This window comes from Pempheris klunzingeri, chromosome 4, assembly GCF_042242105.1.
Source record: "Pempheris klunzingeri isolate RE-2024b chromosome 4, fPemKlu1.hap1, whole genome shotgun sequence".
Classification (NCBI taxonomy): Eukaryota; Metazoa; Chordata; class Actinopteri; order Acropomatiformes; family Pempheridae; genus Pempheris; species Pempheris klunzingeri.
The window spans coordinates 19498575-19514041 of NC_092015.1; the positions used below are offsets into that span (position 1 = coordinate 19498575).

The following is a 15467-nucleotide window of genomic DNA, read 5'->3' on the forward strand; positions in this document are numbered from 1 at the left end:
AGAGTGTGTATCTAATAGTTATGCAGCCTACAAGTTGGATATACACCTCTCATTTATAGCCTACACTGTCTAATAGATCAAACATTGCCAACAGGTTTATTTTTTGCTTCCATTTGCCAGACAATAAGCATTCAGGAAACGCAGCTCACCCCAGAAAGCAGGAAGGCTCAGAAAGAAGTGAGGTGGGCTGATGTAAATGAGGAAAAGTGCAGCAAATATTTCAATGTGTGACACTTGGTTTGTAAAAAAAAAGGCCACCGGTGACATATATCAGCGAGAAGTCACCTCTACTGGAAAACAGCCAGTAATGTGTTTGTGTCCTCACAGGCAGACGCTGATGGGTGGTGCATCTGTCTGTGCATCCAGCAGTTTGTTTTGCTGTTGCTGCTCGAGGTAGTGCTGTGCAGAGACAAAGGGACATCTGACAGCATCCATCACAAGACTGATGTGTCTTTCAGGCCCCGAGCAAACATCTGACTGTGGAGATAGCTTCACTTGACGCCATTTCTTATCAATATCTCATAACCTTTCACTGCCCGTGGCTTTTAACAGACAAATGGAAGACATAAATGATAAATCTGATGCACCAAGTTAGAAATGATCCATCTTGCGCAGAAAACAAGATCAGTTGAGTCAGGGTGTCTCTTTGAATTTATTGGATGAAAACACTAGGTACTTTGTGTGGGTGCAGAGCTGAGGACTTTCATTACCGAGGACGCAGCCAGTAATTGAATGCAACGCGCACACTAAATGAGGTGTGAACACATTCGCTCATCCCATGGGTGCTGCTTAGAACAGAGTAATACCTGGAAAGCTTTGAATGCATGTCTGCTGAACACAGTGTCCACATATGTGAATTTTGTCCACCCATGAAAAATACATAAATAATTCAAGACACTGCTTTGCACAGGCACAAAAGTTAGAACTCCTATATCATGGCCAGGTGATTAAAAACAAGACCAATATGTGACATATTGGTCAGACACAATAACGAAACCCCTTTAAAATTTCCTTCACGAACAAAGTAATGTGCCTTCATTTTAAGAGGAATCCATTCCCTCTCTTTTGGGCAGCGTTTCCCTAGTCATACATCTGGAGCACCTGCTTTGTGTTAGATCATTGTCAGATCCAAGCAGCACCTCCTCCATTGCTTTATGGCATATTGTGCAACTTGGTTTTCACCATTAGAATTTCAAAAGCATATTTGTACATGGAATGAAAAATCATTCCAATTGCCAATCAGGATATTTTTTCTTGCCTGTTTAATTCACCCCAACATTACAGAACATTAAGCAGACAGTGCATCACCTGTCTGTGCAGAACTTGACACCAGCAGTTCAATACTGTCTCAAAAGACAGTAGGAACAAAATTGTCCTGCCTTCTTGATTCATGCTTTATTAGTACCACCCTCGTCATAGAACATTAGTCAGCATCATGCTTATTTTCCAACTTCACGTTTAGATTTCAGAGTTGAGTTATTTTCCTGGCTGTACCGACACACCAACAGTAAACAAATACAACGACAGCTGAGATTTTGTCTTTACAGTTTTTATTCACCTCTCATTACAAACAGCTCATCAAAAGGAAGCAAACAGGAGAACCTGTAAGACAAAAAAGGCTGCAGGTCAGTGGATGCTGCTTGTATAAAAAAACAAACAAAAAAAAAAAAACTGACAGATGAGACGCATGCAGCTGTACAGTTTCTGCAGTTTACCTGATTATGCCTTCTCTGCTGCAGCCTCCTCATCTCCACCCTTGGTGTTACGTGTGTAAATCAGCTGTGCTCTGTGTTTCGACACCAGTTTGATCATGCCTGGAAGACAAAGCAGGACCGGCCATGTTCTGTCAGCACATTCTTATTTTTATCCACAGATTTACATCATCAGCGCTATAGTGGACACTATAGAGACCAAAAAAAAGGCATCATATGCATTTGGCTACACAGTTAATGTAGCCATTGCATCACAATGCTCAGTGCCCACAGCCAGATTAATAAATTGAGTCTGGCTCCAGTAATTATACAGAATAGTATAGTACACTGTAATTATACAGCGTTTCCAATGTCATTACAGTATCCCACCTGCAAATGATGCAGGTCTATGTGTGGGACTAGTAACAGGTTCATTTGTCAGAGCTGCACAGTTGGTGACAACTTATTCATGCTTTATACATGTTAATGCAGTTAAAGTCATTTGTTTCAGTGACATAGTAAGCTAATGGGGTTGAGTGCCCATGAGTCACTGAAATGTGATGGTGCCCCGATTAATTTTAAGTTCCTATTTGAACGCAAACTATTCTTGTTACCAGGTTTCATACGGAACACAAAACAAATTCACCTTTAGATAAACAGTTTGCTTGAAATAGCATTCACTGCTGGACCTCTTGCTTTCACCTAGCAATTTGTACTTGGGGTATTTTGAAGGGTCTCGAAATGATTTCAAAAGAAATGACAAACGCAATACTGCAGCTATGACTAGTGATGTTAGCAGTCACGCTGCACATTACCCACGCACATCACTGTCAATTTGGAACAACTGATGGAGCTGCTACAAAAGAAACACTTTGGCATTGAAATGTAGTGCGTAAACATTTATAAATGCCAGACACAGCGAATGCGCAGTGCTGCGCATTATGGGACACATTGATGGGATGAGCTCAGTGTTGCATCACAATATTGTAGGAGGCAAAACATGTTAGTGTCGCCATTGTTCAGTTCAGCTCCAACTTTAAACTTCTATAATCAACAAGGACCCACTCTTTCTAGAAGATCAAAAAATGTGATGCCAAGCTCCTTTAACCAAATTTCCACTTTTTACAAATACACCTTCTGTGGAACAACAATTAAGCAATTCTGTCAGGAACACTTGGACACGACCAAAGAGTGAGACTGTCAATGTATTCAATTCTTTAAACAGGTGCAGGACAATGGTACGTAGCACATTATCATGCAGCAGATGAGCTGGGATCATTTTTTCAAAACAATACGCATTGTGAAATTAGCGTATGACATTAATCATCATCATCTAAGTGTCGTATGATGCAGCACATGTTAACCACCTCCAGTCAAGCCCTAATAATACATCTATATTACATGTGTAAAACCCAAATATACATACATTTGATTTGTATGAATTTCTGAATATTGACTAATCCTGTGTGCACCATCTGGAGCTACAAATTCACCTTTGGCGAGGAGTTCCTGGAGGGCGTTCCTGGCCAGAGAGCCACGGATCTTCAGCCTCTCCGACACGACAGCGGGTGTGATGAGCTTGTAGTTTGGGACTTCTTTGTACAACTTGTCGTAGGTGGCCTTATCGAAGAGGACCAGGTTGTTGAGCTTATCCCTCACTTTTCCCTTGGACCACTTCTGCTCAGAATCAGATGGAAAAGTTGATACTGTGATTAGGGAGGCAGTGCACCCAATCCAATTATTCAGCAATCACATCACAGCTGAAGGACCAATCCAGGATGAAAATCAACACCACAGCATACCTTCTTCTTGGCTTTGCCTCCAGACTTGTTGACTGGGTCCTTGTCCTTCTTGGACTTCCCAGTGTCCTTCTTCTTATCTTGCTTGGGAGGCTGAAAGCAGAGGACAACAAGTTACAACCTAGCGCTCCCTCTAAACTTCAATTTTGGCTAAATGGGGGACCTGTCTAAATATGCATGACTGTCGGTGTAATTACGTATCTAGTTTCTTCTACAGTAAGGTGATGAAGACTAACATGCCCGGCTGATAAAGCCAGCAGCCGGAGGTTAACCAGGCTGGCCGGCATGTGACGGCCTTGTCTGCATCTACGGAGAGCGATTCTAACCTCATTATAGGCACTGCTCGTTACTAATGCCCACGATAAAAAGACTGTGTAAGAGTTCTGTCAGTGTCACTTATAGTTATCATTTATGCGACATTGTGAGAGGCAACTTTGTTCGGGTCATTTTCTGTGTCCACAGTGTAGCATGAAAGCATGGTGGAATTAGCGAGCTAGCTAGCTAACTAGCCAGCCGCTAAATGGTAAAATTTATCAACAGTTTGCTTCGTCCACACGCTCTCTTCACAGCGCAGGAAAGCACACATCTGTCAGACAGACAATCCGAGTAGTTTGAACTTGATATGAGTTCTAGAAACATGGGGAATAAACCATTTGTTTCGACAAAACGTGTAATAACTGTCCTCACCATGTTTCCTCGTCAAGATGTCGGAGCGAAAGGAAGTCCACCCGTGCAAGAGCCCCTTAGACAACCTGTATATGCGGAAATGGAACAGGGAATTATGGGAAATTGAGTTTTTTCTTGTTTCGACGTTTCAAATTATTTTGATAATTGTTAGGGACACACAACAATTACATCGGTAGTTTTGAGATAAATACAAAGAATAAAAATAAATCATTTAAAGCTAAAACTATCTTAAATATGAGCTTCTTTACATTTGTCGTGCCGTTTGACACAGTCACGTGACGCGTCTGTCAGCTGGACGTTGCAAAGATGGTGATCTTCAGTGTGTATGTGGTGAACAAGGCTGGAGGTTTAATTTACCAATATGACAACTATGTCCCGAGAGCTGAGGCCGAGAAAACATTCAGCTACCCTTTAGACTTAGTGCTCAAGCATCACGATGAAAAGGTCGTCGTGTCGTTCGGACAGCGGGACGGAATTAGAGGTAACGTTTCACAGCATATCGTTAGCTTATTTTACAAGCTAACGTAGCTAGCTAGCCAACTAGCTAGCTGATTAAGTGGTCCTATTCTGCAGCCTGTGTGATCATTGATGTTGCATTTAAAGTGGCCTTACTGTAACCTTGCATATGTAGACAGTCCTAAATGTTTACGTTTTCATTCCTCAGTGGGCCATGCAGTGCTGTCCATCAACGGAGTTGATGTGATGGGCAAGAGCACAGCAGAGGGAAAGGACATCCTCGAATACTTGAAGGATCCCTCAAACTATCCGGTGTCTATTCGCTTTGGACGGGCACGTCTGAGCTCCAACGAGAAGCTGATGCTGGCATCGATGTTCCACTCGTGAGTCACAATCATGCTTCACATTTACACAGACGAGCAGTGGGGTGGACTAGTCCTTTAGTCTCAGTTTTGGCAAACATTAAAGAAAACACACACTGAGCTTAAGACAGGACGTAGGGGCTCTGGGGGTTCTCTGTGAAATCCTGACTTTTTCCAATCAGGCCCACATTTTCTTTAACTGTGAGGGGAATAGAATAATTACTGCTAATGAATGGCAGTGATCCTGGCAGATGGAGTCAGCCTGGTGAGGGGCAGGTGGTTCTGCTGCAACCATCAGATTTTTACCACCTAAATCTTCCCTCACTTGTTACGGTGAATTGCTTTCAATGCCAGCAAATAACACTAAGAAAGGATGCAAACAATAAAGGCTTTACAAAACAGAATACAAATGGTGTTTCCCACATTAAAAAAAATGGAGAAAGAACATTGGTTTCTAACTAGGCACACGTCTTTTTCTACCCCCATACCAATTCTGTTACAGAATCTCAGGGTATCTGCTCTTGTTTTTCTGGAATCAATTAAGATCAGTCCTCTATGTGTACAGTAGAGACAGGTTGTAAGTACACATCAGTTCATTTGTATTGTAGGAGTGACGTTCATACACCAAAATCCTTTTTAGGCTTGTGCAGATTTGGAGATTTTTGAAATGGCGTGAGAGATTTGTGATGAGAGCCCATGCTGCATTTGCTGTCCTGTTTGGGTCCACACGGTAGATCAGGAACAAAGCCTTCTCTTCACCTGTGCTTGGCTCCATGTTTAAAGCCATGAAGCCTACCACCTAAAGCTAGCCCTGGCACCAGTCAGCATCGCCGGATCCTTATCTCAAGCATTGAACTAACAGTTTTTGTCTTTCTCTCAAGGTTGTTTGCTATAGGTTCACAGCTGTCCCCTGAGGCTGGCAGTTCTGGGATTGAGATGCTGGAAACGGACGTCTTCAAGCTCCACTGCTTCCAGACTCTCACAGGTCAGTGATGTGAGAGAGTGTTACTGCAGGGGAAAGAAAAGACCTGTGCAATAATGCTGTTGTCAGTCATGGACCACTGTCATAAAAGCACATGTGATATTCAGTCCCATGGACCCATTAGCAATCCGCCCGCTCAGTAAGACCCTTTTAAAACGACCCATCAACATGCCTCATTTACTCATTTTATGTTTGACAGCAGTAATTTTAAACTGACATCCATCTCACTGCTTGTTCCACCTTCTTTATTTCAGGGATAAAGTTCATCGTGCTGGCGGACCCTCGTCAATCTGGTATTGATGCGTTATTGAGGAAGATTTATGAGATCTATTCCGATTTTGCCCTCAAGAACCCGTTCTATTCTCTGGAAATGCCGATCAGGTAACAGGAGGAACCAGGAGGATTTTGCCTCGCAAACTGTTGTGTTATTATGGGTCTCAAAATGAGTATTCAGTACTTGGTACATGTGAGATTTCACTAAACGGCCAGCGTCTGATAAACCACACATGCAGTTGTTTGTGTCGTCTGATGTCCCCGTAAACCTTTTATTTTCTGATTTTCAGGTGTGAACTCTTTGATCAGAATCTGAAGGGCGCACTAGAGATCGCAGAGAAAGCGGGCAACTTTGGAGTTGGATCTTAAACCAGAGACGACTGGATACAATGTGCTTTTATTTCTAACCACAACAGACTGATTTCACGTGACTGTGGTTTAAGTTGAGTTGATGAGGAAGAAAGTAAATTGATTTTCTTTGGTTCTTTTCCCCGGTTGGTGTCGCACTATTGTAAATAGGCTGTTTTTTGTAAATACTTGAAGATTAAATGACGTTCTGTATGTAAATGTTATTGCCTTTTTTTCTGCCTGAGGAAATACTGCATTTCTGCACGATCTAACAACAAAGTAGCATTTATTCAAGCTTTTGACTGTTCTCACAAGAAAAACCACAAGTTTTTTCATTCTACTAAACAGATGAGTATCGTGCAAGCCTTAAACCTCCATTTATGATTCAATATTACAAAGTTGCTGTTTTACTAAAACAGACATTGAGTAATACACCAGTTTCTAAACCAAGTTGTTGTTTTGTGCTTTTATCATTGAAATACTTCAGTTGCCTTTAGAGAAACAACCATTCTCTAGCTGTGTTTGTGCCACATTTCAGTATATGACCTACGTGATGTGCAGTAAATCAAATTCACGCTTAGAGTTATTGATGTCATGTTCACAGACCGTAAATAATGTACGTAGAAAAGCACCTCTAACACAAAATCTGCTCAACCTCTCTGAGCTTCCATTTCTGTTTATGTCCTGTTGGACTGATTGAGGAAATATGGTGGTATATATATAAAAAAAAAAAAAAATTGATGTAAGAAAAATATGAAAATACAGTGATGGCTCAAAGTATCCTGTTTTCCTATGGGTGCAGAGGATGAGGTATCAGGTTTTAGTCTGCCTTCTTGGACACGTGGCCCATCTTTGTCCGGATGTTGCGCAGCAGGAAGAATCCTATGGTGGAGACGGCACAGGTGATCTCTGCTACCCAGAAGGCCATTTCCCAGCCATGGTGTTTGGCAATGGTGCTGAATGGTAGTCCAGACAGGAAACCACCAACTGAGGAGAACACAAAGTTCACAACAACCATTAGAGAACATAAAAATTCACGCTTTTAGTTTAGAGTTTAGAGTTAAAAGTCTCACTTATTAACTATTCAGTCAGACTCCATATGAGTAGCTGATACACGCTTCTGAAATGAAGCCCAGCCAACTTACTGTTGGCCATCAGGGCAACAATGGCGTGTGACGTCCCACAGTAGTTGGATGGGGCGCTCTCATTGGCTATAACTCCAAACAACGCTATTGGTCCATAGGAGGAGAAACCAAAAGCAGCTCCCAAGCAGAGTATCCACATCTGAATGCACAAACGAGAGATACATCCATGAGCCTGACATGCACTGTGCTGCATTAACGAATGTCTCGGCTATCGACTGTCGTCCAACAGGATGTCAGATACCTTCGAGCTGTCAGCAGTAACTGTGACTCTGAACAGGTACATGGACACACACATCCCAGCCATCATGCAGATCAGGATGAAATGGCGGGGATTGCCATAGATTCTCAAGCCTTGCTGTACAAAATAAGGAAATACATAAAGACAAGTTGGTATGGTTTCCTATAAGCAGAATTTTAGTGGTCTCTGTTGTTGCAAAATCCAGTTCATTAAATGCCTGCATCATTATCCAAATCAGAAAATAAACAGATGTAGGATGAGTTACATTTAATAGTGACAATCAAAGCTGTGCAACAGACAGTATTTAAAGTTACTCAGATGTGTATGATATGCAAACTCACTTTGGCCACAGCCTTGTCAGAGAGGAAACCTGCTGCGAGGCTGCCCAACAGGCCTCCGACCTCCAGGGCACTCATGTATGAGCTACCTATGAAGAAGAGCACAGTGATTCACAGGAAACTAGAAGCTAATGAAAGCGAAGCTCTCACCGTCATTTCTCAACAATTACTCCTCTCTTCCGTACCCATGAGTGTAGACTGGCCCTTGTCCTGAATGAGAAACAGCTGGCCCCAGTCAGTGCAGGCCGTCTTCACCCCGAACACCACCAGGTAGGACACAGACAGCAGCCACAGGTAGGGTGACAGCAGAAACTCAAACAAGGTGCTTTCATCACCGGAGGATCCTGAACAGGAAGCAGGCAGAAAGCCACCCAGTGTTTCTATATGCCACTTTTACACATGTCTGTAATAGTGTAACATAACTGTGCCAGGGTTGGGAAAGATCTTTTAATCTGACTAATGCTTACAACATCTCTTCACTATACATACTGCTCTCTCACTTTGCCAGTGCATGATATGGATCACACAAGTGGCATGTGAGGGGCGCACTGGGTACGGAGTCCACCGAGTCACCGACCTTTGGTCTCAACACAAGAGCCACATGCTGTATGAAAACACACACACATCTGGACAATGCACAGGTATGTGTGACCTGAGTGTTGCTTATGTTTAAACACACGTCCTGTGCCAAAACTAGTTTCTGATTCTTAATCAATCAGAGGAGTTCTTAGAAATGATCCAATCTAATAAGTCAGTCTCACCTCCTTTGCTCTTCTTGGCGGCTGCCTCTATATTGGGCAGCCCCACGTCCTTGGGCTCATTCTTGATGAGCAGCAGACAGACGAAGGAGAACACCACGCAGGTCGTCCCAGATGCCGACAATATCGCTCTCCAACTGTAACTCTGGGCCAGCACTGTGGCGATAATGGGGCCCAAGCTGCCAGCCAGATTCATGCTGCAGGAGAGAACTGCCCACCACGTCCCGAACTGAGAGGGCTCGAACCACTGAGAGCAGAGAAAAGGAAATAATGGCATGAAATCATAACAGAGCTGACAGTAAGTGTCATTACCTTGTCTTCGATATACAGGAGGGACAATCAGTCGGACCAGAGCAGTGTTCTGGACCGACAGCAGGTAATAACTGAATGACCCTCGTTTGACAGTTGATGATGTGACAGCCTACACATCAGTGAGGTCAGACAGTCATACTGTCCATGCATCATAACACTGGCGTCATCTATTACACTGACATGCATGTCAGTCTGGAATATAGAAGAACACTGAAGCTGTACTGATGTAGAGGATTTCGTTAGATATTAAAAGGCCCTTAAAGCACATTTTCTCAACTGGATTCTTGCTATGAGCCGGGGAGGCTTTACATTAACACCCAATTTTCTGCCAAATTCAATCAGAATTTAACATTTTAATCAAAATTAGTCAACGATTATGAATTTGTTTGCTTATGTTATACTATGCACATTTTGTAAAGCCAACATTAGAACAACATACTACTTTATCATTTTAGGTACATGGATATAAAAAATAGTATAATTTGAGTGCCTTGTTTCTTGTTTGTATTTTAACTCCTTATTTTGGGCTGTCACATGTGTCTGATTTGGACTGTGTGTCTACCTACAAGTGAAGATAATACTGTTTACGTTTGGGTACAAGGTGTCCTACATTATAGTACACAGGTCAGATCTGATGCCAGCACTGTACATTGCAGCACTGACACATTGGCACAGTGGCACGTGGCTCAGGTACCTTGCGCAGCACCCTGCCGCAGGGAGGCCAGCCGAAGCCCTGGCCCAGGCCGTTGAGAAACCACAGGACAGAGAAGACAGCAACAGTTGAGGACCAGGAGAAGACCACGTTGATGCCTCCCACCATGAACAGGCCAATGGAGAAGAGCCAGCGGGCACTGATCTGGTCTGAAAGGACGCCGCTGATGAACTTACTGATAGCGTAGGCCAAAGACTGACTGCTGGTGATCATGCCTGAACAGAAGGAGGGCAGGGGAAGAGGTTTGTGCATAGATCAAACGTATCTTCTAGCATTTACTGGTCCTAAATTGATATACAGTTCTCTGTAAAGCACGCTGCTAATGTCATAACGCATGATAGAAGTGCACCTGTAATCTAGAGTCTATATAACAGCATATAAAGAAGCTTGTCGGCCATGCTTACAATGTTGATATTTTAGGGGTAAAAGAATTCACCCAGCTTTGTACTTCAACTTTTTAAAGAAAGCATAATGTTAAATTTAAAATACGACCTGTACTGTAATCTAAGATGTGAATTGTGCTCCTTCTTATGCAAAACTTAGAAAACATGACAATCAGTGATAAAGTGAGTGTAAGATCAAAAGTCTCATACCCAGGTCATCCTTGTCCATCTTAATTTCTTGCATTAGAGAAGGCATCACAAAGGAGAAAGTCTTTCTGTTAAAGTAGTACAGTGTGTAGCCTACAAACATGGCCAGAAATATAGTGGCTCGGTAATATCCGTAACTTGCTGTAGCCATGGCTGCAGATTTAGTCCTGTAAAAACGGCAGAAACTGGGAGAACAGCGGACAGATCCAAAGGAGGGAGCAAGCTCCTGCGTACGACAGACTTCTGCTGCCTGTGACAGTGAACTTTGCTTCAGGATCCTCTGTATGGAAGTAGCTGCTTCTACGCAGAGAGCTGTTTGCAATCAGCAGGGAGGTTAATGGTCAACTTGTCTAGCCCAGAGCTGATTTAATCTGAGTTGCTGGGATGTCCTGCATGGCAAGGAAAAAACAATTCAATCAATCTGTGACCTCAGCGCTGCATATGATCTATCTGTGGTTTTCTTTAGGGACTACATTTGTGAAAAGAGAGAGAAAGAGTACTTGAACAGTGCTCTTTTTTTCATTTGTTGCTGTTTGTGTCCATCTGAGGATGTTATGGAAGGAGTCCTCAGATTGATCTGGTTAATGATTTACTATGGGGTCCAATAGTCACTGCAGACCAGAGGGAGGCTCCTCTCCAAGTGTGTGTGTGTGTGTGTGTGTGATCCTCAACAGCAGGACACCTAACAGACAGAAACAGATTTCACAGTCATTGTGGGCAAGTGAGTGTGAATAAGGAATAAGGCAGTATGCAAGATGTGAAGAGACGTAGAAAAACAGCCTTTAGTGGAGGCAAGCCACTCTGATACCTCTGGATGTCCAACTCTTTCCCGTGTAGGACAGTTCTCCACCTCACTGCTGCTCTGTCTTTTGATCGCTGCCTCGGGTTTCATTTCAGTGCCGTTTATGTCGACTGAATGAGAGTCTGTGAAGTTTCCGCGTCATCCGGATTAAGTGGCGCCGCCCGGCCAACACACCGCCGTGTGTCAGCAGCGCTGACGTCATTAACCACAGCTGTGACACGCCATTAAAAGGCTTTAACAAAAAGAATATTAACTATATTTTCTTAGTTTCAATTTGCCAGATATGGGTCTATTTTTCCTGACGCTGGGAACGTGACACTGTTACGTCACTGGCCCCTCCTCCCCTCAGCCCGCGTGACCGTTCCCATGGCAACAGACAAACACCTTCAAAGAATGCCCGAAATTGTGAAGTTTACGAGTAAGCTAGCTGCGTTCAAGACAAAACCTTCAGCTCGTTTAAACGACATTTAAAGTTTGTTGACAGCAAACTGGAAACCTTTTCACGCGTGCTTGCTCGCTCATTCTCCTCTGGCCTGGACAGCAAACACCAAGCACCATGGTAAGTTATAGGCTACAATAAGCAGCAGCGCCATAACACTGTCCACATAAGCGTCAGCTGCTAACCTTAACATAATTAATAGAGGAGACACAGCTCACATAGAGCATTAATGTAAATCTGTGCAGAGGCTGGGATCCAGCTCCACCGGAAGCTCCTCCAGGAGCAGCTCTCATACCCGCCGGTACCGCACCAGGGCCCCCAACTCTCAGGTGGACGAGACCCTGTTTGGGAGCCCAAAAACGGTGAGTGAGTGAGATACATATTGTAGTCCACTTAGCTTAGCTTGTTTTTAACATTTCTAATGTCCCTAGGCTTATTGCATGTGTTTTTAACATCGGATAAACAGTATAATATTATATTGCAAGAGCGGACACATCACAAGTTATGAGTGGGGGGGTTTATGGGATGTTGCCAACTGAGTCCAGACATCATCACAGTCCAGTCGTGGAGACTCAGCCTTCAGGGACAAGTGTCAGTCCCAGAGGAAACAGGATGGAGACACCCTTCAAATCATCACCAAAGACCTCATTCGCAATCTCAGGTTGGCAAACACTCCCTGTTAAACTCCAAAGATTGTCTGTCTGTTTGTCTGTGGGTATGAAGAACATCTTGCATTTTATCAATAGAGTTCAATTTCAAAATAATATAAATCAAATTAGAAAAGTGGTCGCAACAGAAAGTAATGTATAAACCTACTTTACAATCACACCGAATCTTAGGAATGAAATAATGAGTGTAAAGCTGTTTATAATTTAATGATTGCTGTACTGAAACCCAAACAGCACATATAACAAACCACTGCCTGTCATAATGCCAGGATCCCATTTAAGGATCCCTCAGGAGAGTCCATCATTTTGCCATCAGATGAGTTTGAGCGGATTGTCTCAGCGTCCCGGGTTGTCTCCAAGGCAGAGAGGGAGGTCCTGACGGAGGCCTATCAGAGGAAGAAAGAAGAGGAAATCGTAGGAAACACGAGAAACTACAATCAAAATTGCCCTTTAACTTCCAGATTTAAAATGCGACAGTAATCCCTTCAGGTTTTTTTTTTTATACCCTCCTTATCTAGAAAGCTGCAGAGGAAAGGAAGCATCAAATCTACGAGGCAGACCTGTCCCGTAAGGAGAACCACGCTCTGACTGAGCTGGAGGCAAAGGAACGTGCGCAGCGTTTGGTGGAGCGGGCCAACGCCTTAAGGATGGAGCAAGAGGACGAGATCAAAAAGCTCAACAAGGTGGGAAGCAGCTGCAGACAAGTAGACCATTAACGGTTTAAAAGGTGCCTGAAAATGAATGTGTGATTTTCTGTATGAATGTCATCAACGCATCAATACTTGTGTGTGCGTCTGTGTGGTCCCCTCAGCTGATTCTGGGTGCACAGTGCCAAGCCACACGTGATGCCCAGATCCAGGAAAAGAAACAGATCCACACGGAGATGGCAGATGAGGAGAAGCGCCTGGATGCCATGATGGAGCTGGAGCGCTGCAAGGCCTTGGAGACTATGGAGCTAATTGATGACCTGCGCAAACAACAAAGGATCAGGTGAAATTATTTATGGATTGATCTCCACATGAAGTTAAAAAAAATATTCTTAAACTTAATGGCATTTTGTTGTAGGGAAGGTAAATGTTTGACCCACCCACACCACCTACATGCCTCTGATAAGACTCATCAGGCTACTGGTTAGCAGGAAAGGAAAAGAGCTTCCAGTTTAGTGAGTGTATGCTGTGTCTGTGTTATACTCCAGGGGGATGCAGCAAATTAAGAACCAGATCCAGCTCCGTGCTGACGAGAAGCGCATGCAAGACGAGGTGAAAGAGATGGAGAAACAGCTAATAAGAGAGAAGCAGGAGAAAATTAACCTGGAGGACCTCAAGGTGCTGGCAGCGCAGAGACAACACACACTAACACTAAAAACACTGAGAGTTACACACAGAGAGAGCTCAGAGGGTCACTCCACCACATGTGTGGTGCAGTCTCTTCTGATTGGTCTTGCAATTGATTCTTGCAGGCCCTGGAGAAGAGGAGGGAGGAGCAACAGCGTCTCCACAAGGAGATCATGTGCATCAATGCCGAGACCATGCGAGCCAAGGAGCAGAGGAGAGAAGAGGAGAAGCTGGCTGACATGAAAGATATAGAATACCGCAAAAAAAAAATGGTCAGATGACGGGCAAATTATCTGCATAGACAGTCACTGAGCACAGAAAATACAATAAGATTAAGTTATACAGAGACAGTTCACACCATAAACCTCCATTTATACTGTCATTAAAATATTTTCTTTTCATATATTGACATTTCATGACCTGTGCAGGAGAGGGAGGCCGAATATGAAGCAGAGCAGAGGCGAATCAAGAAGGAGAAGGAGTTGGAGATTGCCAGGATGAGAACCCGGCAAGAGAGAGCAAAAGACTACAAGGCAGAGCAGGTCAGGAGTAAAACCACCAGCTCATTAAGATGAATTGGATGACAATTAAAGCAACCAGTGTGTCCAAATTTTTGTGTTTGGAAGGATGAGCTCCGTGCTCGGAGGAACCAAGAAGTTACAGACAGAGAATGGAGAAGGAGAGAGAAACAGATGGTGTCAAAGAAAGCGCAGGAGGAGGCCATGCTGAGGGCGGCTCGTGTGGAGCAAGTTCGCTGCAAAGAGCACTTCCTGTCCATCGAGGCTGGCCGTGAGAAAGCAGAGTTTGAGAGGGTGCTGAAGTAAGAAACAAGAAACTTATCACATTACCTTAGGATACAGTGTAAAAGTGGAATAACACTTACAAGGACGGTTCAATAGGTGCTGTTACAATGCACTCAGTATTTCACACATTCAGTCACACTATTTTATTATTTTCCCTTACCACTTCTATTTTTGTCCACGCAGGGCGCAGCAGGACTCGATCATCAGACAGAAGGAGGCTGAGGAGAAGCAGTGTCAGAAAATGCTCCGTCACGCAGAGTCCATCCAATGTCAGGTGAAAGAACACGAGCTCTCAGCGGTCGCTAAGCGCAGAGAGGTCTTCAAGGAAGCCGATCGGTTGATTGAGGAGGCCCGGCAGAGACGTATGCGCCTGGATGACATCAAAGAAAAGAAGCTGGAGGAGCTCAGGTGAGTAAAGGCTGGTTAACAGACCTTTACAAATTCCACCGAGTGAGTGTGTGTGTGCATTAACTGAATAAACCTGGTGTGTGTCAATGTGCAGGGCTACAGGGCTCTCTGAAAAATACTGCGGTGAAGTGGAGAGGAAGGCCTGGTCCTTGGGGCTCTGATTCACACAAACCTGGATCCAAATGGTGTGAAGACTTCACATTTTACAGGGTCAGGATAGATACATAGATAAGAATGGACCTTTTGCACTTTCATTATTTTAAAAGCTTTAGTCACTGGAATGAACTCTTTTTATTTTACAGTGTGTCACAACATGCAAAAT

At 43.6% G+C, this 15467-nt stretch overlaps 4 protein-coding genes across 4 annotated transcripts; 2 read left to right on the plus strand and 2 right to left on the minus strand.

Moving 5' to 3' along the window:
* Window positions 1-1533: 1533 nt before the first annotated feature.
* rps25 (ribosomal protein S25) lies at window positions 1534-4242 on the minus strand. The gene is made up of 5 exons (XM_070828750.1): window positions 4178-4242; window positions 3494-3583; window positions 3185-3368; window positions 1716-1814; window positions 1534-1602 (listed from the first exon to the last, which is right to left on the minus strand). Exons 1-4 carry the CDS (start codon window positions 4178-4180, stop codon window positions 1720-1722), a joined length of 372 nt encoding a protein of 123 aa, XP_070684851.1. The 5' UTR covers window positions 4181-4242; the 3' UTR covers window positions 1534-1602; window positions 1716-1719.
* A 201-nt stretch (window positions 4243-4443) lies between these two features.
* trappc4 (trafficking protein particle complex subunit 4) lies at window positions 4444-6817 on the plus strand. Its single transcript, XM_070828749.1, has 5 exons — window positions 4444-4658; window positions 4842-5016; window positions 5877-5980; window positions 6232-6358; window positions 6541-6817. Exons 1-5 carry the CDS (start codon window positions 4484-4486, stop codon window positions 6617-6619), a joined length of 660 nt encoding a protein of 219 aa, XP_070684850.1. The 5' UTR covers window positions 4444-4483; the 3' UTR covers window positions 6620-6817.
* A 21-nt stretch (window positions 6818-6838) lies between these two features.
* Window positions 6839-11147, minus strand: slc37a4a (solute carrier family 37 member 4a). The gene is made up of 8 exons (XM_070828748.1): window positions 10695-11147; window positions 10084-10316; window positions 9081-9324; window positions 8505-8663; window positions 8323-8408; window positions 7985-8098; window positions 7744-7882; window positions 6839-7585 (listed from the first exon to the last, which is right to left on the minus strand). The coding sequence occupies exons 1-8, from the start codon at window positions 10840-10842 to the stop codon at window positions 7419-7421; spliced, it is 1290 nt and encodes a 429-aa protein (XP_070684849.1). The 5' UTR covers window positions 10843-11147; the 3' UTR covers window positions 6839-7418.
* An 818-nt stretch (window positions 11148-11965) lies between these two features.
* Window positions 11966-15440, plus strand: cfap45 (cilia and flagella associated protein 45). Its single transcript, XM_070828751.1, has 12 exons — window positions 11966-12052; window positions 12178-12302; window positions 12495-12593; window positions 12870-13014; window positions 13119-13283; window positions 13412-13590; window positions 13796-13925; window positions 14060-14206; window positions 14363-14476; window positions 14561-14754; window positions 14921-15145; window positions 15240-15440. The coding sequence occupies exons 1-12, from the start codon at window positions 12050-12052 to the stop codon at window positions 15304-15306; spliced, it is 1593 nt and encodes a 530-aa protein (XP_070684852.1). The 5' UTR covers window positions 11966-12049; the 3' UTR covers window positions 15307-15440.
* The last annotated feature ends 27 nt before the right edge of the window (window positions 15441-15467 follow it).

Bases quoted from the DNA above. Each gene is read 5' to 3' on its own strand.
- trappc4 (XM_070828749.1), top strand. From the start codon at position 4,484: ATGGTGATCTTCAGTGTGTATGTGGTGAACAAGGCTGGAGGTTTAATT. The intron at 5,017-5,876 runs GTGAGTCACAAT...CTTTCTCTCAAG, and splicing joins CTGGCATCGATGTTCCACTC to GTTGTTTGCTATAGGTTCAC. The intron at 6,359-6,540 runs GTAACAGGAGGA...TCTGATTTTCAG, and splicing joins TCTCTGGAAATGCCGATCAG to GTGTGAACTCTTTGATCAGA.
- rps25 (XM_070828750.1), bottom strand. The intron at 3,369-3,493 runs GTATGCTGTGGT...GATTCTGAGCAG, and splicing joins GAGGCAAAGCCAAGAAGAAG to AAGTGGTCCAAGGGAAAAGT. The intron at 1,815-3,184 runs GTGAATTTGTAG...TTTGTCTTCCAG, and splicing joins CCAGGAACTCCTCGCCAAAG to GCATGATCAAACTGGTGTCG.
- cfap45 (XM_070828751.1), top strand. The intron at 13,015-13,118 runs GTAGGAAACACG...CTCCTTATCTAG, and splicing joins GGAAGAAAGAAGAGGAAATC to AAAGCTGCAGAGGAAAGGAA. The intron at 15,146-15,239 runs GTGAGTAAAGGC...GTCAATGTGCAG, and splicing joins AAGAAGCTGGAGGAGCTCAG to GGCTACAGGGCTCTCTGAAA.
- slc37a4a (XM_070828748.1), bottom strand. From the start codon at position 10,842: ATGGCTACAGCAAGTTACGGATATTACCGAGCCACTATATTTCTGGCC. The intron at 9,325-10,083 runs GTACCTGAGCCA...CTCTGCTCTCAG, and splicing joins GCGGCAGGGTGCTGCGCAAG to TGGTTCGAGCCCTCTCAGTT. The intron at 7,883-7,984 runs GTATCTGACATC...TTGTGCATTCAG, and splicing joins TTACTGCTGACAGCTCGAAG to ATGTGGATACTCTGCTTGGG.